The sequence below is a fragment of the Arvicola amphibius genome, chromosome 2, assembly GCF_903992535.2.
Source record: "Arvicola amphibius chromosome 2, mArvAmp1.2, whole genome shotgun sequence".
Taxonomy (NCBI): domain Eukaryota; kingdom Metazoa; phylum Chordata; class Mammalia; order Rodentia; family Cricetidae; genus Arvicola; species Arvicola amphibius.
Genome location: NC_052048.2, coordinates 74,487,243 through 74,504,979, shown reverse-complemented (window position 1 = coordinate 74,504,979; position 17,737 = coordinate 74,487,243). Strand labels below are relative to the sequence as shown.

The following is a 17,737-nucleotide window of genomic DNA, read 5'->3' as shown; positions in this document are numbered from 1 at the left end:
TCTTGGATGCCACAGCCTGAGGGCTTGCTGCCAAGGCCTTTCTCCTTCTGATGCCAGCTGCAAGCCCCCTACCTGTGCTTCTGACTAATTGAGGTTCCCACGACTCCTCCTTACGGTCAGTTAACTTCTCATAGTGGTTCATGGAACATAGGAAGATATTTGTACTTCAGCAGCTTAAGAAGATTCTCATGATGGAGATGATGAAGAGACACAGATTGAGACATGGGGGAAGGGGGCACAGAGCTTTGCACCTCCCTTGGCCATCACTTTTCAGGTGTTTGACTTTGTAAACCTAGGCCTTTGGGGTTTGTATTTAGAATTTATTATGTAAACATTGTTGAGGCATAGATTACTGTGTTGTGGTGTAGGAGGTCCTTCTTTCTATGTGTTGCTTTCATTGGTTGAATAAAGAAAACTGCCTTGGCCTTTTGATAGGGTAAAACTTAGATAGGCGGGGAAAAAAGAATAGGATGCTGGGAAGAAGTCAGGCAGACGCCATGGCTCTCTTCTCTGAGACGGATGCTGGTTAGACTCATGCTGGTAAGCCACAGTCAAGTGGTGATACACATTAATAGAAATGGGTTAATCAAGATGTGCTCCTCTTACTACAGTGTTGAAGCATGAACCAGATAAAAACAATATGGTCAGTGCTAACAGGCTGAGTAGAGAAACCCAGCAACCTGTCTGGAATCTTCTTGATATCTGTGCAGAATTCTTTCCTCTTAGGCTGGGTCAAGACCCTTAGTGAAAGGTGCACTGGGGGGTGGCCTCATGAGCTACTATCAGAAAATGTCTTCTTGGCCATATCCAAGGGAACATTGCAGGAGAGGGGCATTACAGTGTATTTTCAGTATGTGCCACCGTTGGTGAAGAGAAACAGCAGTTTCTTTGGCTTCCCTTGGAGGGGAAAGAAGGGTGGAGAAATTGACCCAGGCATTGTGACAAGACTCCGTTTTCCCTTTACACTTTAAGGTTATTCCAAGGCATCTTTAAAAACCAGGGGAAAGGGCAAGGGTGTTCTTCTTACTGTTTAGATCACATGGCGGTTCCAATGAGATGTGGGATGAATGTGGCCCCCACAGGTCATGTATTTGCATGCTACGTCCTTATAGGTGAACTGTTGGAGAAGATTTAGGACTAGGGGCTGTGGCATTGTTTGAGGAGGTGTGACACTGGTAGTGCCAGGCCCAGCCTCCTTCCTCCACATCCCCTCTCCTTCTGCCCTCCCCTACCCCTGACTGCCTGTGGATCAGGATGTAAGCTCTCAGTTCCATGCCTACCTGTCTGCTTCCATGCTTCCTGCTGTGATGATAATGGGTTAAACCTCTAAAACTGTAAGCAAGCCCCCAACTAAATATTCTTTCTGTAAGAATTGACTTGGTCATGGTGTGTCTTCACAGCAATAGAACAATAACTAAGGCAGGTTATTTATTAAATAATTTAGAAAATATCAAAACCTGTACTATGGGAATTATGAGCCAGAAACTGTAAAATTATAAACACAATGCCTAAGTTGTATAAAATACATATGTATAAAATATAATATTCATGTGTATAATTACAGAGAGGAAGAGAGAAAATAAAGTATGTATAAGTGAAGGCATATGTGGTGGTTGAAAGCCCAGATAATGGGCATAGCATAGTTCAAGAACAAAATAGAAACACCTAATTAGGTTTGGCAGCATCTGAGGGAATAGTAAAATCTAAGAACTCTTCTAGCCATTACTTGGGGACCAAATAATGAATCTCTTGCCCAGCATGGCCTTGCATTAAAATGGCAATGTGTCCTAGGTTAGAAAATGGCAATGGAATTGACATTGCAGAAGCTCCTCATGTGGGAACTGGTGCCCTTGCCATGACTGAACCTGGTTTTCCCAGGCAGCTGCTAGCTAATGGTCCTTCCAGTTTCCTTAAGCACGATGCCAGTTCCTATGCTATAAACCATCAGTTCTGCCAGAGACCACAGTCAGTGATCATGACTTTCTCAGTATGGCCTTCAAACATCTGGCTCACCCATTCTCCCAGTCGTCACTGGTTATCACGTTAGCTTTTCTCCCCAGCTTCCCTCCATCCATGTGTCTGGGGAGTCTTGAGAGCAGATGGTGCTATTTGTGGAACAAACTATGGATTATAGTTCTTTGCCCTAGAGTGAGAGGGAATCTATTCAAACCTTCCATACAGGATGGATGGGCTAGTGATACCCAGGCCGCAGTGCTTGGCATCTGTGCCATAGTTGAAATGCAGTTACACTTGAGGCATGTGCTGGCATTGTGTTCTTCTGATAGCTACTCATGCTTTGATGATCTGCAGTGTGCACAGCACAGCACACGGCACAGGAATCGCCAGCTCCGGGAACCATTGAAGGCACACTGCCTGTGCCTGAGTCCTGGATCCACCATTTATCGTCTCTGTGACCCTGGACAACTTTCTTTCCTGCATCTTACTTTCTTCTCTGTAAAACGTGATCAAAACTTACATGTGTTCTGAGAATAAATAAAAGCATAGCAGACACATGTAGGATGGCTTCTAGAAGCATTCTTTGTCTTTTTATATAAAATACTTTAGACAATGTCTATCAATGGTGGAATGAATAATTGAAATATGATGAATACTACAGAGCAACAAATAAACACCAGCTACTCCATACAAGGTGTTATGGATTCAATAAAGAACTGTATGGCTCTGAGACATCGGGATCCAGAACAATAGCTGCCTTTGGAGACAGAGATGTTGTTTAGGTGGGAGCTCAAAGGCATGAGTAATGCCATAGTTCTTGATATAGGAACACAGCTGTACTCACTTCCTGGTAACTCACTGAACCCTATGTTATTATAGTCATATACATCCATATTCATCTGGTCTGTTCGAAAAATTTTAAAAGTTTCAATATAAAAATAACAACAATAGCAAGTTCTTTGAACCATGCTTGTCTAACAGTTCACAAGGGTGCTAGTTGGTTTCAATGTCTCCACGTTAATATAAATGTATATTATAACTGTTAGTGCAGTATGCTCACTCGAGGAGATCTACATGAATATACTTTATTAATCTTCTATTGATGAGCATTTTTTCTATTTTCAAAATTCTACTGTGGCGTTCTTATTCTATGCTAAGATTTAGAAACTGATAACAAAATAGTGAATTATTAAAAAATGCTTCCAGGTATATTTTAGTTAAGAATCATCTAGATGGATGGTTGAATTTCTGAAACTTTTTCCTAAAAAGTCTGGTGCAAGCTAAATAATCTTTACTCCTCTTTACCAACTTATATTACGCCTAATATTAAGGAGAAATTTGCCAATATCCTCAACAAATTTTACACTGTGACATCAGCTATAAAATGAATTAGAAAGCAACAAATACACTTATTTCAAAATATTAGATAGCATCCGTGAGGAAGAAAACTGAATATTAAGCACACACTTGACTTACAGTGACTTCGAATTCATTCATAACACTAAAAGGGAGAGTCAGAAATGCCTAAGCTTTACATAGCAGCTTAAGGAATTGGTTAAGGTAAAACAAGGAAAAATAAAACTAACTTGTTGAAATGAAATATTTGTCTCTACAGGACTAAAAGAATACAATTTAAGGTTCTCACTGTAAAACAATAAGTATGTGATGTGAGAGAAAGATTAGCTTAATCAGCTCCATAATACATACTTACAGATGCACATGTGATACATACCATTTTTACTTGTTGATCTGACCTAAATTTAAGGAACCTGTAATCATCAAACTGGATGGGTTATTTGGAAGGATTCTGCCCCCGCTCACCTGTGCTAGCAGCTTGACTTCGTTTACTTCGTTGTTGAGCTCTTCAAGATCTCGACCCAAGTGCAGACAAAACTGTTTAATGCTTGATTCTCGATCACCCACTGATTTGTCAATGGCGTTCCGCACGGCAGTGATGGACGGCTTCATAGTGGCGAAAACAGCGAAGTCTTCAGGAGGTGTGGGCACCTGATACTGCTCAATGAGCTTGTACATCTGAATCACTATGTTCCCTTCTTCCTCCAGGCTTTCGATCTACACAGAAACGTGGTTGGTTGAGACACAGTGGAATAGTAATGCTTTCCAATAGGAGATGGCCCTATGAAACAGGCACACTAAAGTGTTAGTAGTTCACTAGAGCATTTGGCATGGCCATCTAGTTGGCTGAAGCTGGTCCCATGATAAATACAAGCCTGGCTCCAGTACAGGTAATTGGGTAATTGAGTGGGGGGTGAATGTTCAGAGCTGAGTACAGTTTAGTCTTGGAGAGGAGTTTCTCTTCCCACTTCCCGTTCCTTGCTGCCATCCAGTTTCTAAGATCATAGACGTCCTGATTGTTTGTATCTGAGCCTCAAGGGCATGTGCTGAGCAGCTGTCACTCTGCAGCAGTCCCTCGGGTGTAGACAGTTCCTAGTTCACAGGTTCAGAGCCCAGATCTATGGTGATACTTCACTCTAGTTTGCTAAATGATTTTACTGAGTCCCAAATGGCTAGTCAACAACCTTGATGGTCTACTTTCAGCCGACAGTGTGTTTCCTGCGTTCTCCAATTTCTGGAAACAAATGGTTCTGCAGTTTGGAGGAAATCCCTCAACCCCAACTCTACTGTGTGGTTATATAATCCGTCAGGTTTGCTCAGCTGGGATGTGGAGAATCCAGCTCCGACTGACCTTTTTCTTAAGCATAGCCGGAGTTAGAGGCAAGTGTAATCACAGCTATCTGCTTGTGTGTGGAAACTGACTACAGCTCCTTGACATGCGGCCTTGACTGCAGGGAGGCGTATGGAGAACAGTTCTCTGCTTGCAGCTTGCAGGACAAGGACCTCGGGAAGCTCCTTCACACAGGCTGAAGTGCTCCTTCTAGAGGTTCTGAGTTACAAGGCCTAGAAAGGGGCCCAGGGGTGCGCCTTCTGAACAAACACCCAGGCTCTGTCTGGTCTGCTCTGGTCGGGCCCCTTCTGAGAAGCTGTTTTCTAGAGGAACAGAGATCGAAGAGGAAGGAAAGGCCTTTTATTTCCTCTGTGCTTTCCTTGTCCCTACCTCACCCTTTTGATCTATCCATAGCAACCAGAAAATCTCAGACAAATTTAGAATACATTTTCCATTTATTTTCTTTTATTAACATATTATTATTTGGTGTGTATGCATGCATGCACATACATGCAAGTGGGACCCTGAGGAGGCCAGAAGCTGGTGTCTGGATCCTCTGGGGCTAGAGTTACAGGCAGTTGCAAACTTGTTGATGTAATAGGAACCGAGTTCAGGTTCTCTGGAAGATCAGCCAGGCCTCTTAACCTCTGAGCCACCTCTCCAGCCCATGTTTCCATTTTCTAAGTTAACTCATGTGAGTTTGGACTGCTTTCAACAAAGTGTCTAGTACCTGGAGCTAGTTATAAACAGACCTAACTCTCCCTACAGAAAAATCAGTTCTATCTCTTTTGGTGGATGACTGGGCTTTCAGCTGCTCCTGGGGAGCTGTGGGTGGCCATGTTTGCTACTACAGGATGAAGCAACAGCAGACTGTCCATTGGAGAAAGAGCAGTGACCCCCAAAGAGAAGCAGAGAGGACAGGTGCAGAGGGAGGATTCGAGCTGTCCTGTTCTGTCCTTGGTTAGTTCTGAATCGGGCCATCTTGTGACAGAGTTTCCGTGAGACAGCTTTGAATCCTAAATGATGACCCCATTTGGGCATAAAGTAGGCCATGAAAGGTTTGGCTCTTTGTCTAAATACAATCATGAACACATAACAATAAATCTTTGATATCTTTAGTCCTCAGGGATGAAGCAAGTCTGCTGTTCTTGAAATAACAGACAGGAATGTTTCTTTTGCAGGCAAGTGAAAGAGGCTCTACTGTTAGTGTTGTTAATAACATAACCAACTTTTACTTTGTCACATTTATTCAAATTTTGATACTTTAGAAAATGATTTATCTCTACTTCAGTGCCAAACTGATAGGAATGAATTAAGGGAAAATTAATTATTGGAGTCTAATCGTATACTGGTGCCACAGGGAAGAGCCTGAGAGGAGGAAATCAATCAAGTTTCCAGGGAGAAAGCAAGCAAGAGAGGCTCACAGGAGGAACGGTGGGAGGAAGGAAGAAAGGGAGGGAGAAAGAGAGACAGAGAGACAGAGAGACTGTCTCTACTTAAGCTAGTGTTTGCGTTGCTTTTTTCCACTTTTTAAAAAAGATTCATCTATTTATTATACAGTGTTCTGCCTTCATGTATGCCTGCCAGAAGAGGGCACCAGATCTCACTATCGATGGTTGTGAGCCACCACGTGGTTGCTGGGAATTAAACTCAGGACGCTTAACCTTGGGGCCATCTCTCCAGTCCTCTTTTATCCACTTTTAACAGAAAACCCCGAGGTGTTATGTAGGTGTAGGCTAAAGGATTATGACCCCATGATAACCAACATCCATGTTCCCACTTACTGCAAAACTAGAACGGCCATAAACTATACTTGAAAATATTGACTTTGTGGTCAAAGACATTCAGATTTTGATTCCCGCTTCACCACATGCAGGTTCTGTGACCTTGGCTAACAACCTGTTTTACTTTGTCTCCTCGTCTGTGGCATTTGTGAGGATAGAGATGTAAGGTGTATAAAACTCATGCAATACCTGCTGAATGGCTAGAATTTGGTAAAGGTTAGCTGCCATTACTGTTAAAACACAGGGCATCGTTAACCATGCCTGAAAGAGTTTCTGGCATTCAGGCAACTGTTTCCTGACCCTGGGTCCCTCATTTGTCTCTTCTCATGCGTATTCCTTTCTTACTGTGTGGTCGGCAACACTGAATTACAGGAGAACAACCGACTTACCCGCTCCTGGATTTCGTCAAGGAAGACGAGGCTGTTAACGTACTCTATGGTCGTGGTTGGAACAAACTCGAGCTTATACTCCGCATCTTGGGCCTCTGAGATGATGGCATCCACTTTTTTCTTGCTCAAACGGGGAAGCATGGCATTTAGTACCTAAGAAATAAAAAAGAAGATGAAGATCATAAATCATTAGGTATTTCTGCATTCTTATGTACTTTAAGAAGTCTTGACGGTGCTAAATCAGGTAGTATGGGAGGCAGCAGGGTGTGAGGATGATCTCTCACTAGTAACTGCTTTCAAATGAATCAAAGGCAAGGCCTGATTTTGACAGTCATTTGTAGGTGGGGCAGTTTGCTTAGTGCTCTGACATTCTGCGAGGCTGCCTTCAGGCTTCTCTGTCTTACATGGTGGACACAAGGCTCCCCCTGCAGTGTCAGGCCTGGATCCACTCTTTTCCTAATGGTTCTCAGCCATGTGGTTTGGAAGAAATTGGTCTCTCTTTGAGAACAAAGACAAAGATTGACTGATCCAAGGGTAAATATGAGCAAGGTTTCTTTGGAACAAAGTGATTGGGTTAGGATGAACCTACGACCTTGACAGTTTTTGTTCAGGGTGAGGGAGATAAGTGCCTAAACCTCTAATTTCTTCTTTCCCATTTTAAATCGACAAGGAAATATCGAGCCTGTGGAAACTTTCAACCACCATTTGATAACCACGAGGCAATGCTCATCTTAGAGTGATGGCACATCTAGCAATTAGAAAGAAGGATGAGAGAAGCTGAGTGCCTGGTGTTGTAGGGACAATGGGTGTTCACTCAATTTCTGGATGTTTATGAATGTATAAGTTTTCTGTGCACCTAAGTTTGAATTTTATTTTTTTGAATTGGTATGTTGATTGTGCTAAAAAAAGATGAAATTAATTTGTATTTACTCCAATTTTTATCTTTTGCTAAAAGTGAGTGTGTATTGGTATTTTAGCTGAAATTTTTTATATGTAATATATGAAATATTTATATATGTACACCATGTGTATGAATGGTACCCTTGAAGGCAGAAGAAAGCATCTGAACAGGTGGTTGTGAGCTGCCATGTGGGTACCAAATTCAGGTCCTCTGGGGAGAGCAACCAGTGGACATCTTCTTAACCACTGGACATCTCTCCAGCCTCTTTCTTTCTTTCTTTCTTTCTTTCTTTCTTTCTTTCTTTCTTTCTTTCTTTCTCTTTCTTTCTTTTCTTCTTTCTTCCCTCCCTTCCATCTTCCCTCCTGTTTCTCTCTCAACCTTCCTTCCTTCCTTCCTTCCTTCCTTCCTCTTTCTTTCTTAGAGACAAAGAAGCAACACACCAGAAGAAAGCTCTCTGTCATACACATAATGCTACAACAGAAATTAGCATACAGGTTGCCACTCTTCTTCTAGCACGTACACGCAGAGCCAGCAAAGATTTGCCTTAAGGTTCAGACATCAAATATGTCAGACTTGCAAGGGCATACACTATCTGTGTCAAACACTCAGCTGTATCCTCATAGCAGGGCAAGAAGCCACAGGCAGTGCTTAAACGTATTGACTTCACTTGTTCTAATTAAACTATGTATACAGAACAATTGTCAAGTTGATGAGCCATGGAGCACTCTGGCTGTGTTTTTTCCATTGTCCTCTGGAGGCCTTTGAGAATCCGCAACCAAGTGCTGCATCTAAAGGACGTACCATTTTGGTTGTATGAATTGTTCTGGATGCTTAAGAAGAGTTAGGTTCAAGAAATGATCCCCTAAACTTGATCTCAGCATTCTATCTAAGCAACAGTCCCACTGGCACACTGAGCTACTGGTGGTAGCTTCTCTCGGGAAGTTTGGAAATGTTCCAAGAAACAGGAGTGGGAAATTGAAGCCTACAATCTCCTTCCCTATGGCACCTAAAAGTTGACAAGGACTATGACAGAAAGAATATAGGCATTTTCCTACAAATAAAAGATGGTGTTGCAGAGATAGGCAGCAAAATCTTTCTGTACAATCACTAGGTTCTGAGTTTGATCCCTAGAACTCACATAAAAAGTGCCACATGTGGTATGCAGTTGCCATCACAAGACTGAGTTAACAGAGATGCGTGGATCCCTAGAACTTACTCATAGCAGGCTTGCTGACTTGGTGGGTTCTAGGCCAATGAGAGACCTTGTCTCAAGAAATAAGGTGGATGGTTTCTGAAGAATGACAGCTGAGGCTGTCCTTGGGACTTGCACACATATGCACACACTTGCAACAGCACACACACATATACACACAGAGACACACATGCACACAGGCATATGCAAATCAGGGATCACCAATATTATTATGGTAATTTCAACATTTGTAATGCACAAAAATGGGTATATTTCTTTTTAATGTATGAATTATTAGCAGATACCGTAATTACAATAAGAAGGGTGGACGCCACATGTTGACCCTTCTCACAGTTACCTCCAAACACCGCAGCGGCGATGGGATTAGTTTCTCTTTCAGCTGCTTGGTGTCAATAAGCAGCAGGCCTACGTTTCGGGTGGGTCTCAGGGCTACCGAGTCCTTGTGTTGCTTGTGATATTTTTCCAGCTGAGTACTGAAGAATTTGACATCTACAAAAAAATGAGAAGCATAAATGATAGAATCCTTCACACTAGTTTTTAAAGGAGCAGACTACAGTAGACTAACAACCACCCCAGCCTGAAGGGCGGCCATTAAATAACAAACGATAGACGTGATGCTGGCAAGGGTGTGGATGAATGGGAGCCCTCATTCCCTGCTGGTGAGACTGCCAGCTAGCTAGTACTCATCTACCACTTGACCCAGCTGCGCCACTCCTCGTTGGAGAGCCGAAGGACTCCAGGATAACGCACCAGAGACACTGGTACATCAGCGCTACTGCAGCGTCACTCTGCGCGTGACGCTCAGTGGTGGGAACAACCTTGATGTGTGGCAGCAGAAATGGAAAAGACTATGCGACTGATACACACAATGGAGTTTTTTCAGCTACAAAGGATGAAGTTATGTCACATGCAGGAAATGACTACAGGTCCTCATATTAGGCAAATCTTGGAAAACAAATATTGTGTCCTATGTGGTCCATAGATTTTTACATAGATACATAAAGTTGCATGTGTGTATATGACAGGAAAGTAGAAATGAAATCATCCAGAGGGACAGGAGAGGAGTGAGACGGGGAAGAAGGCTGGATGGAGGAGGGGTGATGGAGGGGTAGGTAGCAGAGGAGATGTATTCTCGTTGTCCAGTGTTTACCAGTTTGAAAAGCTTTTATGTAACATGCTACCGTCACAAAGAATACACCCAAGGAAAAATTAATAAATTTATGTATGTACTTTTGCTATTACCTATACTTATATTGCTTTGTATAAGTTTAAAGTTTTAATTCATAATGCTTAATAAATACCCTTTTCTCATAATAAAAACCCCATTATTTTACAGTATCAACAACTTGTCTTCAGCTCTCGCTAAGAGAAAAAAGTGAGACTGACTTCGGGCATGCCTCTCATGGTGTGCTCTCACATGTCACAGACACTGCGCTTCTAACCAGGCGAAGGTCTGTCGACATTTTTAGTAAGGTGCTTTTTATTATTTCTTTTACCTTGAGAGATTATAATACTTAGATAACTTCCCCATTTCCTTTTCTCCTTCAAATCCTCCTATAAACTCCTCCTTCAACTCTTTCAAATCCATGGCCTCTTTTTTATTACTTGCTACTATATACATATGTATATTTATTCCTAGATACAACCTGCACAGTCTGTATAATGTTACTTCTATGTATGCTTTCAGGACTAACCTATTGGTATTGGAAGCCCAACTGGTGCACTCTTCCCTGGAGTTCCCTGGAGTTCTTTGTGTAGGGTCGAGGCCTCATGGCTGGTTTCCATCCACTTTGGCATGTTTATTATGTTGTCCTTGTTCATATTTAAGCAGTCAGTCTGGTGAGACTTCATGGGTGTAGCTTCTAACTTTTTTATTATTAATGTTTATATTTTTAGTAACTTTTTGATTATTCCATCCCCACTCCTCCTACACCCATACCCTATATCTCCACTCCCACTCCTCTTCACTTTGTGTCCTTTTTTTCCCCCCTAAATAATGCCTTAACTCCAATTTGTATGACCCATATAGTCCTGGGTTGGAACCATCCACAACAACTTAGCTGGCTTGCCAGGGCCACACCTTTGAAAAAAACTGGCTCTCCCTCCCCTAGCAGCCATCAGCTATCAATAGTTCCTGAGTTGGATTTGGAGATTTTGAGCACCTTCCCCATCCATGCTGGAATGTTGACTGGCTTGATCTTATACAGGTCTTGTATAGGAAACCACATCTGCTGAGAGTTCATGCACGAAGTGGTCTTGCATATCCAAAAGATACTGCTTCACTCCAGTCCTCCTGACCCCTATCTGCCATGGACCCTGAACCTCTGGGGAAGAGAGCCTGATGAAGGCATCCTATCTGTGACTGAACACTCCACGGACACAATAAGGCATAGTGACTTTTTAAAAAAAAACACACACAATGCTACCATACACTTAACAGACTACAGTGTAGCGTAACATAAATTTCATATATAGCGGGAAACAAAGGAGTCCACGCTCACTTTTTTGTGATCTTCACCTTGTCGCAGTACTTCAGAGCTACGTTAGAATATGCTGAGGTATCAGATCTAACCTAAGGTGGACAAGGTCATCTGGAAGTTGGACTTAATCTAAGAGTTCTCCTACGTGGTATTTGGTGGTAAAATATTTCAGGGTTGTTCACAATAGAATATTGAAACCCAAGAGCTCAAATATAGCTAAAGCTATTTTCACTCCTCCTTCCAATCTCTTCTACCATCTCTGCTCCTTGAATCATGGCTGGGGCAATCATCAGTTTATACCCAGTAAATATCAAGGCTATATTTTACAATCTTCCTGCCTCCATTTCCCCCTTTTCTAATCCACTAGGATTGGTAAAAGCCTAACTACTCTTGAATTACTACTACTACCATTACTACTACTGTTGTTGTGCTTTGTATTTTGAGGCAGTGTCTCACTGTGGGCTTGCTTAACAAACTTGCCTAATTTTTTTGTTTTCTAAAGTGAAGCCCCATTTGGCATCATTAGCAGTCTAGTAGAGGTTGACATAAGGAGTCTTCTTTTGAAAGTACAGGCATGTGAGAAGCAGACACACTGCCTGCTCTTGCTCAAGATTCCGGGCCAGAATTCATCACCAAGAGCTGTTGATCATTCCCATCAGGTCTCAGTGTAGTACCAAAAGAAAAATACAACTTGAGTTCCCGAGACAGAAAAGCTTCCTAAGCCTTACCTGACAGGAATGGCAGGGATCCCTTTCAAGTTCCTGTAACACACACACAGGTCATGGAGCCCTGGTACTCACAGCAACCTCAACAGATAGGCCACAGAGAAACTGAGGAACTGCCTTCCATAGTACACACACAGATGGAGTGAGGGGAAAGAGAATGGGCGATTCCATGGAAAGACTAGACATGGATAAGCTCCTGCCTTTTGTCAAGTCAGCTCTTTCAGGCTGCTACTTCTCACTGAACAGAGACCTAGAGGATGACAAGCCTGTTATCTCTGTCAGATGTGCTACGTGAGGGCAGACGGGGACTCACCAGGCTCCTGCTGCTTCAGTGCCTGCAGATCAAGACTCTCGTTTTCCTTGAAGAATATCTGAAACTTTTCAAATGTCGCTGCATACAAGCACGCAGATTCGAACGCTGCGTGGATCGTTTCCTAAGTGGTAGAGATGAACAGGAATGTTTTCTTCTCCTTCTTATATTTAGTTACATGTATGTGTGTGGGGGCGGGGGGAGGAGGGGGTATGTGCACATAAATGCAGGTGCCCACAGAAGCCAGAGGCATCTGATCCTCTGAAGCAGGACTTAGGGTTGCGTGGTGTGTGTTCTAGAAATCAAGCTTGGATCCTTTGCAGGATCAGTATGTTCTTTTAACTGCCAAACCATCTTTCTAACTCCCAAGGCAATTTTAAGTAGAATTCAGTCTGACAGTACTAAACACACACACACACACACACACACACACACACACACACACACACTGCAAGCATGCATAAAACTTAATTCCGTGTTTTTCTACCAGCCAATTAAAAACCACGAGTCATGACTCCAATCTCAATGCAACATCATTCGGTTCAGACCCCGTTTGTTAACTCTCTGGAGATAATCTCTTCACTGCTGTCCTGGTTAGTTTTTGTCAATGTGATATAAGCTACAATGATCTGGGAAGAGGGAACCTCCCCCCCCCCCGGCATCAGATGACATATATGCAAATCTATAGGACATTTTCTCAATTGATGTGTGAGGGCCAGCCCACTGGGGGCAGTGCCACCCCGGGCAGGTGTTCCTGGGTTATATAATGAAGCAGGCTGAGTAAGACACAATGGGCAAGCTAGTAAGTAGAGCTTCTTCATGACCTCACTGTCTTTACTTCAGTTCTTGCCTCCATGTTCCTGCCCTAACTTCCATCAGGGATGGACTAGAACTGCAAGCTGTAATAAACCCTTTCTTCCCCAAGCTGCTTTTTGCCGTGATGTTTTATTACAACAGTAGAAACCTAACTAGTGTAACTGCTTTCACATGTTTACTCAACTGTAGAACACACGAAAGTAATCTGGGATCGCCTATACCCTGACTCCACTGCTAAAATCAAACTCACAGCTAGGGCTCTGCAGTTGTCTTTAGATAAGGTTGTAGGGCCAAACTACTAAGTTCAAGGTTCATGTGAGGCCTTGAGTTTCAATCCTGGGAAATAATAATAATAATGATAATAATAATAACAATACTAATAATGTACTTGCTTTAGTTCTCACCTCGCCATCCTTCAGTCTGGTTATGTTGCTCATTTGAAATTAACTTGGCTTCATTTGTTTTTTTGCTTGTATTTAATTCAGGGTTTCACACTCCACTGTTGGCTTGTTTAGAGCTATATTAAAGCACACCCAGAAGAGCGTCTCTCCCTACTGTTCTTACTCCACTGTTGACTTGTTTAGAGCTATACTAAAGCACACCCAGAAGAGCGTCTCTCCCTACTGTTCTTACTCCACTGTTGGCTTGTTTAGAGCTATACTAAAGCACACCCAGAAGAGCGTCTCTCCCTACTGTTCTTACTCCACTGTTGGCTTGTTTAGAGCTATACTAAAGCACACCCAGAAGAGCGTCTCTCCCTACTGTTCTTACTCCACTGTTGGCTTGTTTAGAGCTATACTAAAGCCCACCCAGAAGAGCGTCTCTCCCTACTGTTCTTACTCCAGCCCCACCATCCTCACTCTGTCCAAACCATGCCCATGATCCCAGAAGCAGAGCTCATTTCCTTAGCCTCAAGTTTATATGACATAAAGGGCAGATGACAGAAAATCAGTGTTTCTTGCCTTGCTCACAAGTCACTCCGTATAGTTAACAGCTGCCTTCCTGATTATTGTGATGGCTACTTACCCTTCTACCGAGAGGATATATGTAGCTTAGTCAACCATCCTCCCATGGATGGGCATTTTGAGAGCTTCCAATACAGTTAGATGCAACAAGCTAAAAGTAACCTCTTTTTTCTATCACTTATTATGTGTTTTCAGGGAATGTCTTTAAAGGTGGCATTGTCAAACCAAAAAGAAAATGCACATACAGTTTTTTTCACATAATACAAATTCTCCTTTCTTCTTTGCATTCCCACAGTTAAATGTGGAGTATCTGTTTCCCCACAGGTTAGCCCATGTTTTAACACATTTTAAAATTTTACTAACATATTATTTAGAAAATGCTATTTCTGTTTTCTTTGAACTTGCATTCAGCTGATGATGGAGGAGAGTCATCTGTCTATGTGTTACTTTCATTGGTTAATAAAGAAACTGCCTTGGCCCTTTAATAGGACAGAAAATTAGGTAGGCCGAGTAGACAGAACAGAATTCTGGGAGAGAGAAGGCAGACACTTCAGGCAGTTGCCATAGGCAGTCACCATGCTTCTCCTCTCCAAGACCGAAGCAGGTTAAGATCTCTCCTGGTGGTGCTACACAGATTACTAAATATGGGTTAAAGGAAGATGTGAGAATTAACCAATAAGAGGCTGAAACTAATGGGCCAGGCAGTGTTTAAAAGAATACAGTTTCCGGCCCGGCGGTGGTGGCGCACGCCTTTAATCCCAGGACTTGGGAGGCAGAGGCAGGCAGATCTCTGAGTTCGAGGCCAGCCAGGTCTACAAGAGCTAGTTCCAGGACAGGCTCTAGAAACTACAGGGAAACCCTGTCTCGAAAAACAAAACAAAAAACAAACAAACAAAGAATACAGCTTCCGTGTAATTATTTTGGGTGTAAAGCTAGCCGGTGGCGGGACCCAACCCCGCCGCTCCATCTACAAGCTGATGGGTGATATAGAATATCTCTGGTTAGTTGATACCTTTTGGTAAAATTTCTGCCTTATACTTTGACCATGTTCCCTCCTGGTTGCATTCTTATCCCTGTCTCCCAGTGCAATGTTTCTTCAAGTATTAAGAAGCTGGGACCAGCAATGTAAATAGAGTCTCCTAGTTTGCAAATGTATTTTTATTTGGTGAGATTTCTGAGCTTGCATTTAAAAATCCATGCCATCAAGTTTATTAATTTGTTCTATTATTGTGTCAGAGTTTTAAATGGTTATTTTTAAAAATTGTGTGTGTGGTGTGGAAGGTTCATCTGTCTATGTGTTGCTTTTAATGGTTAATGAATAAAGAAACTGCTTTAGCCTATAGGAAGGCAGAACTTAGCTAAGCAGGGAAAAACTAAACTGAATGCTGGGAAAAAGAAGGCGGAATCAGTGAAAAACCATGTAGCCCTGCCAGAGACAGATGCTAGAACTTTACCTGGTAAGCCACAGCCGCGTGGTAATACACAGATTAATGGAGATGGGTTAACTTAAGATATGAGTTAGCCAGAAATATACTTAAGCTATTGGCCAAACAGTATTGCAAATAATATGGTTTCTGTGTGATTATTTCAGGGCTGAGCAGCTGGGAACAAACAAGTGGCCTCCTACAATATATGTGTGTATTTCTGTGGGTTTCTTCAGAGGCATGTAGGAGCCTCTGGAACTGTGGTTACAAGTGACTGTGAGTCACTACATGGGTGCTTGGAACTGACTTCGATCCTTTGGAAGAACAGTGAGTGCTTTCACCCACTGAGCCATACATACCTCCAGGCCCACGTGCATCTACATTTTGACTCCTAGTTAAATGACCTTTCCTTATGAACAACATTATCGAAGAATCAACTCACTTTTTGTTCTACTTATATAATATTATTTTACCTCTCTTTTATTTTAATATTATTTTAAAATAAAATAATATTATTTTAAAAGAAATTAACACATTTCTTTTGTATGTATTAAAGAATATTTTGTTTTTAAATTTACATGAAATTGCACATATTTGTGGTATGAAGTATGTTTTGATTTGTGTATGTTCTGCATATTTGCCAAACTGGGCTAATAAGTGTGAATTTCCTCTATTTTTGCTAAGAACACTTAAAAACAAACTCTTAGCAATTTTCAAGGGAATGCTGTATTAATATTAACTCCAGTCACTCTGAGGCAATTAGATCTCTTGAATTCCTCTTTTTAATGAGTTTTATTAGTATATGTTCATAATACAAAATGATGGCTTTTATTATGGTATTTTTATACACATATATCATTTACTTTGCTCCCAGCAGTCCCTTTTCCTTACCCTAAACAGCCCCTTCTGCTTACATATTTTAGCTGACCCTTGTGTGATGTAGGAGTGTTTCTATCTATCTGCTGTTTCATTGGTTAATTAATAAAGAAACTGCTTGGCCTGATAGGTTAGAACATAGGTGGGTGGAGTAGACAGAACAGAATGCTGGGAAGTTAGTCAGATGCCATGCCTCTCCTCACTGGGACAGTTGCCATGAAGCTAGCCACCAGGTCAGACATGCTGAATCTTTCCCAGTAAGACACCACTTCATGGTGCTACACAGATTATTAGACAATAAGAGCCTGGAACTAATGGGCCAGGCAGTGTTTAAATGAATACAGTTTGTGTGTTGTTATCTGGGGCTAAGCTAGCTATGCGGGAGCTGGGTAGGATGAAAAGCAGGCCTGCCCGCAGCTCCATACTACACATGTGTTCATGTGTTAGTATGTACAATGTAGGATGCAGGCCTACCTGTTCACATGGTTAGCCCGTGGTCACAGCCTCATCTAATCAATAGTCTGTATGCACTTCAGTGACTACTGTTACTGTACTTTGCATTTAATAAATCTCTGTATATTGTCTATTGGAGTTTCTTTTATGATGTCCTGTTTTAGTTTACTAATCTGACATCTATTCACAAGGTAGTACCAGACCTTTTTAACACTAGAATACTATTTATATTTAATACTAAATAAGTATACTATTTTTCAAAGACTTTTTCATTTCAGTTTTTTTCCTTTTTTAAATTGTTTTTTATTGAATTACATATTTTTCTCCACTCCCTTCCCTTCCTCTCCCCTCCCCTCCTAGTCCCACTCCCATGGTCCCCATGGTCCCAATTTACTCAAGAGATCTTGTCTTTTTTACTTCCCATGTACATAAGATCCATGTATGTCTCTCTTAGGGTCCTCATTATTGTTTAGATTATCTGGGATTGTGAATTGTAGGCTAGTTTTCTTTGGCTTATGTCTAAAAGCCACTTATGAGTGAATACATATGATGTTTGTCTTTCTGTGTCTGGGTTACCTCACTCAATATGTTGTTTTCTAAATCCATCCATTTGCCCACAAATTTCATGACATTAATTTTTTCTGCAGTGTAGTACTCCATTGTGTAAATATACCACATTTTCCTTATCCATTCTTCAGTCAAAGGGCATTTAGGTTGTTTCCAGATTCTGGCTATGACAAACAATTCTGCTATGAACAT

General features: G+C 41.8%; 1 protein-coding gene across 1 annotated transcript in view; it reads right to left on the bottom strand.

Annotated features, from left to right (window-relative positions):
* Window positions 1-17,737, bottom strand: part of Dnah6 (dynein axonemal heavy chain 6) — a 190,608-nt gene that overhangs the window by 148,350 nt on the left and 24,521 nt on the right. Inside the window, exons 11-14 of the mRNA XM_038319156.1 lie at window positions 12,448-12,568; window positions 9,267-9,418; window positions 6,816-6,968; window positions 3,778-4,029 (exon numbers count right to left, since the gene is read on the bottom strand). Of these exons, the coding sequence (XP_038175084.1) occupies window positions 3,778-4,029; window positions 6,816-6,968; window positions 9,267-9,418; window positions 12,448-12,568 (678 nt within the window). The remainder of the gene's footprint in view (window positions 1-3,777; window positions 4,030-6,815; window positions 6,969-9,266; window positions 9,419-12,447; window positions 12,569-17,737) is intronic.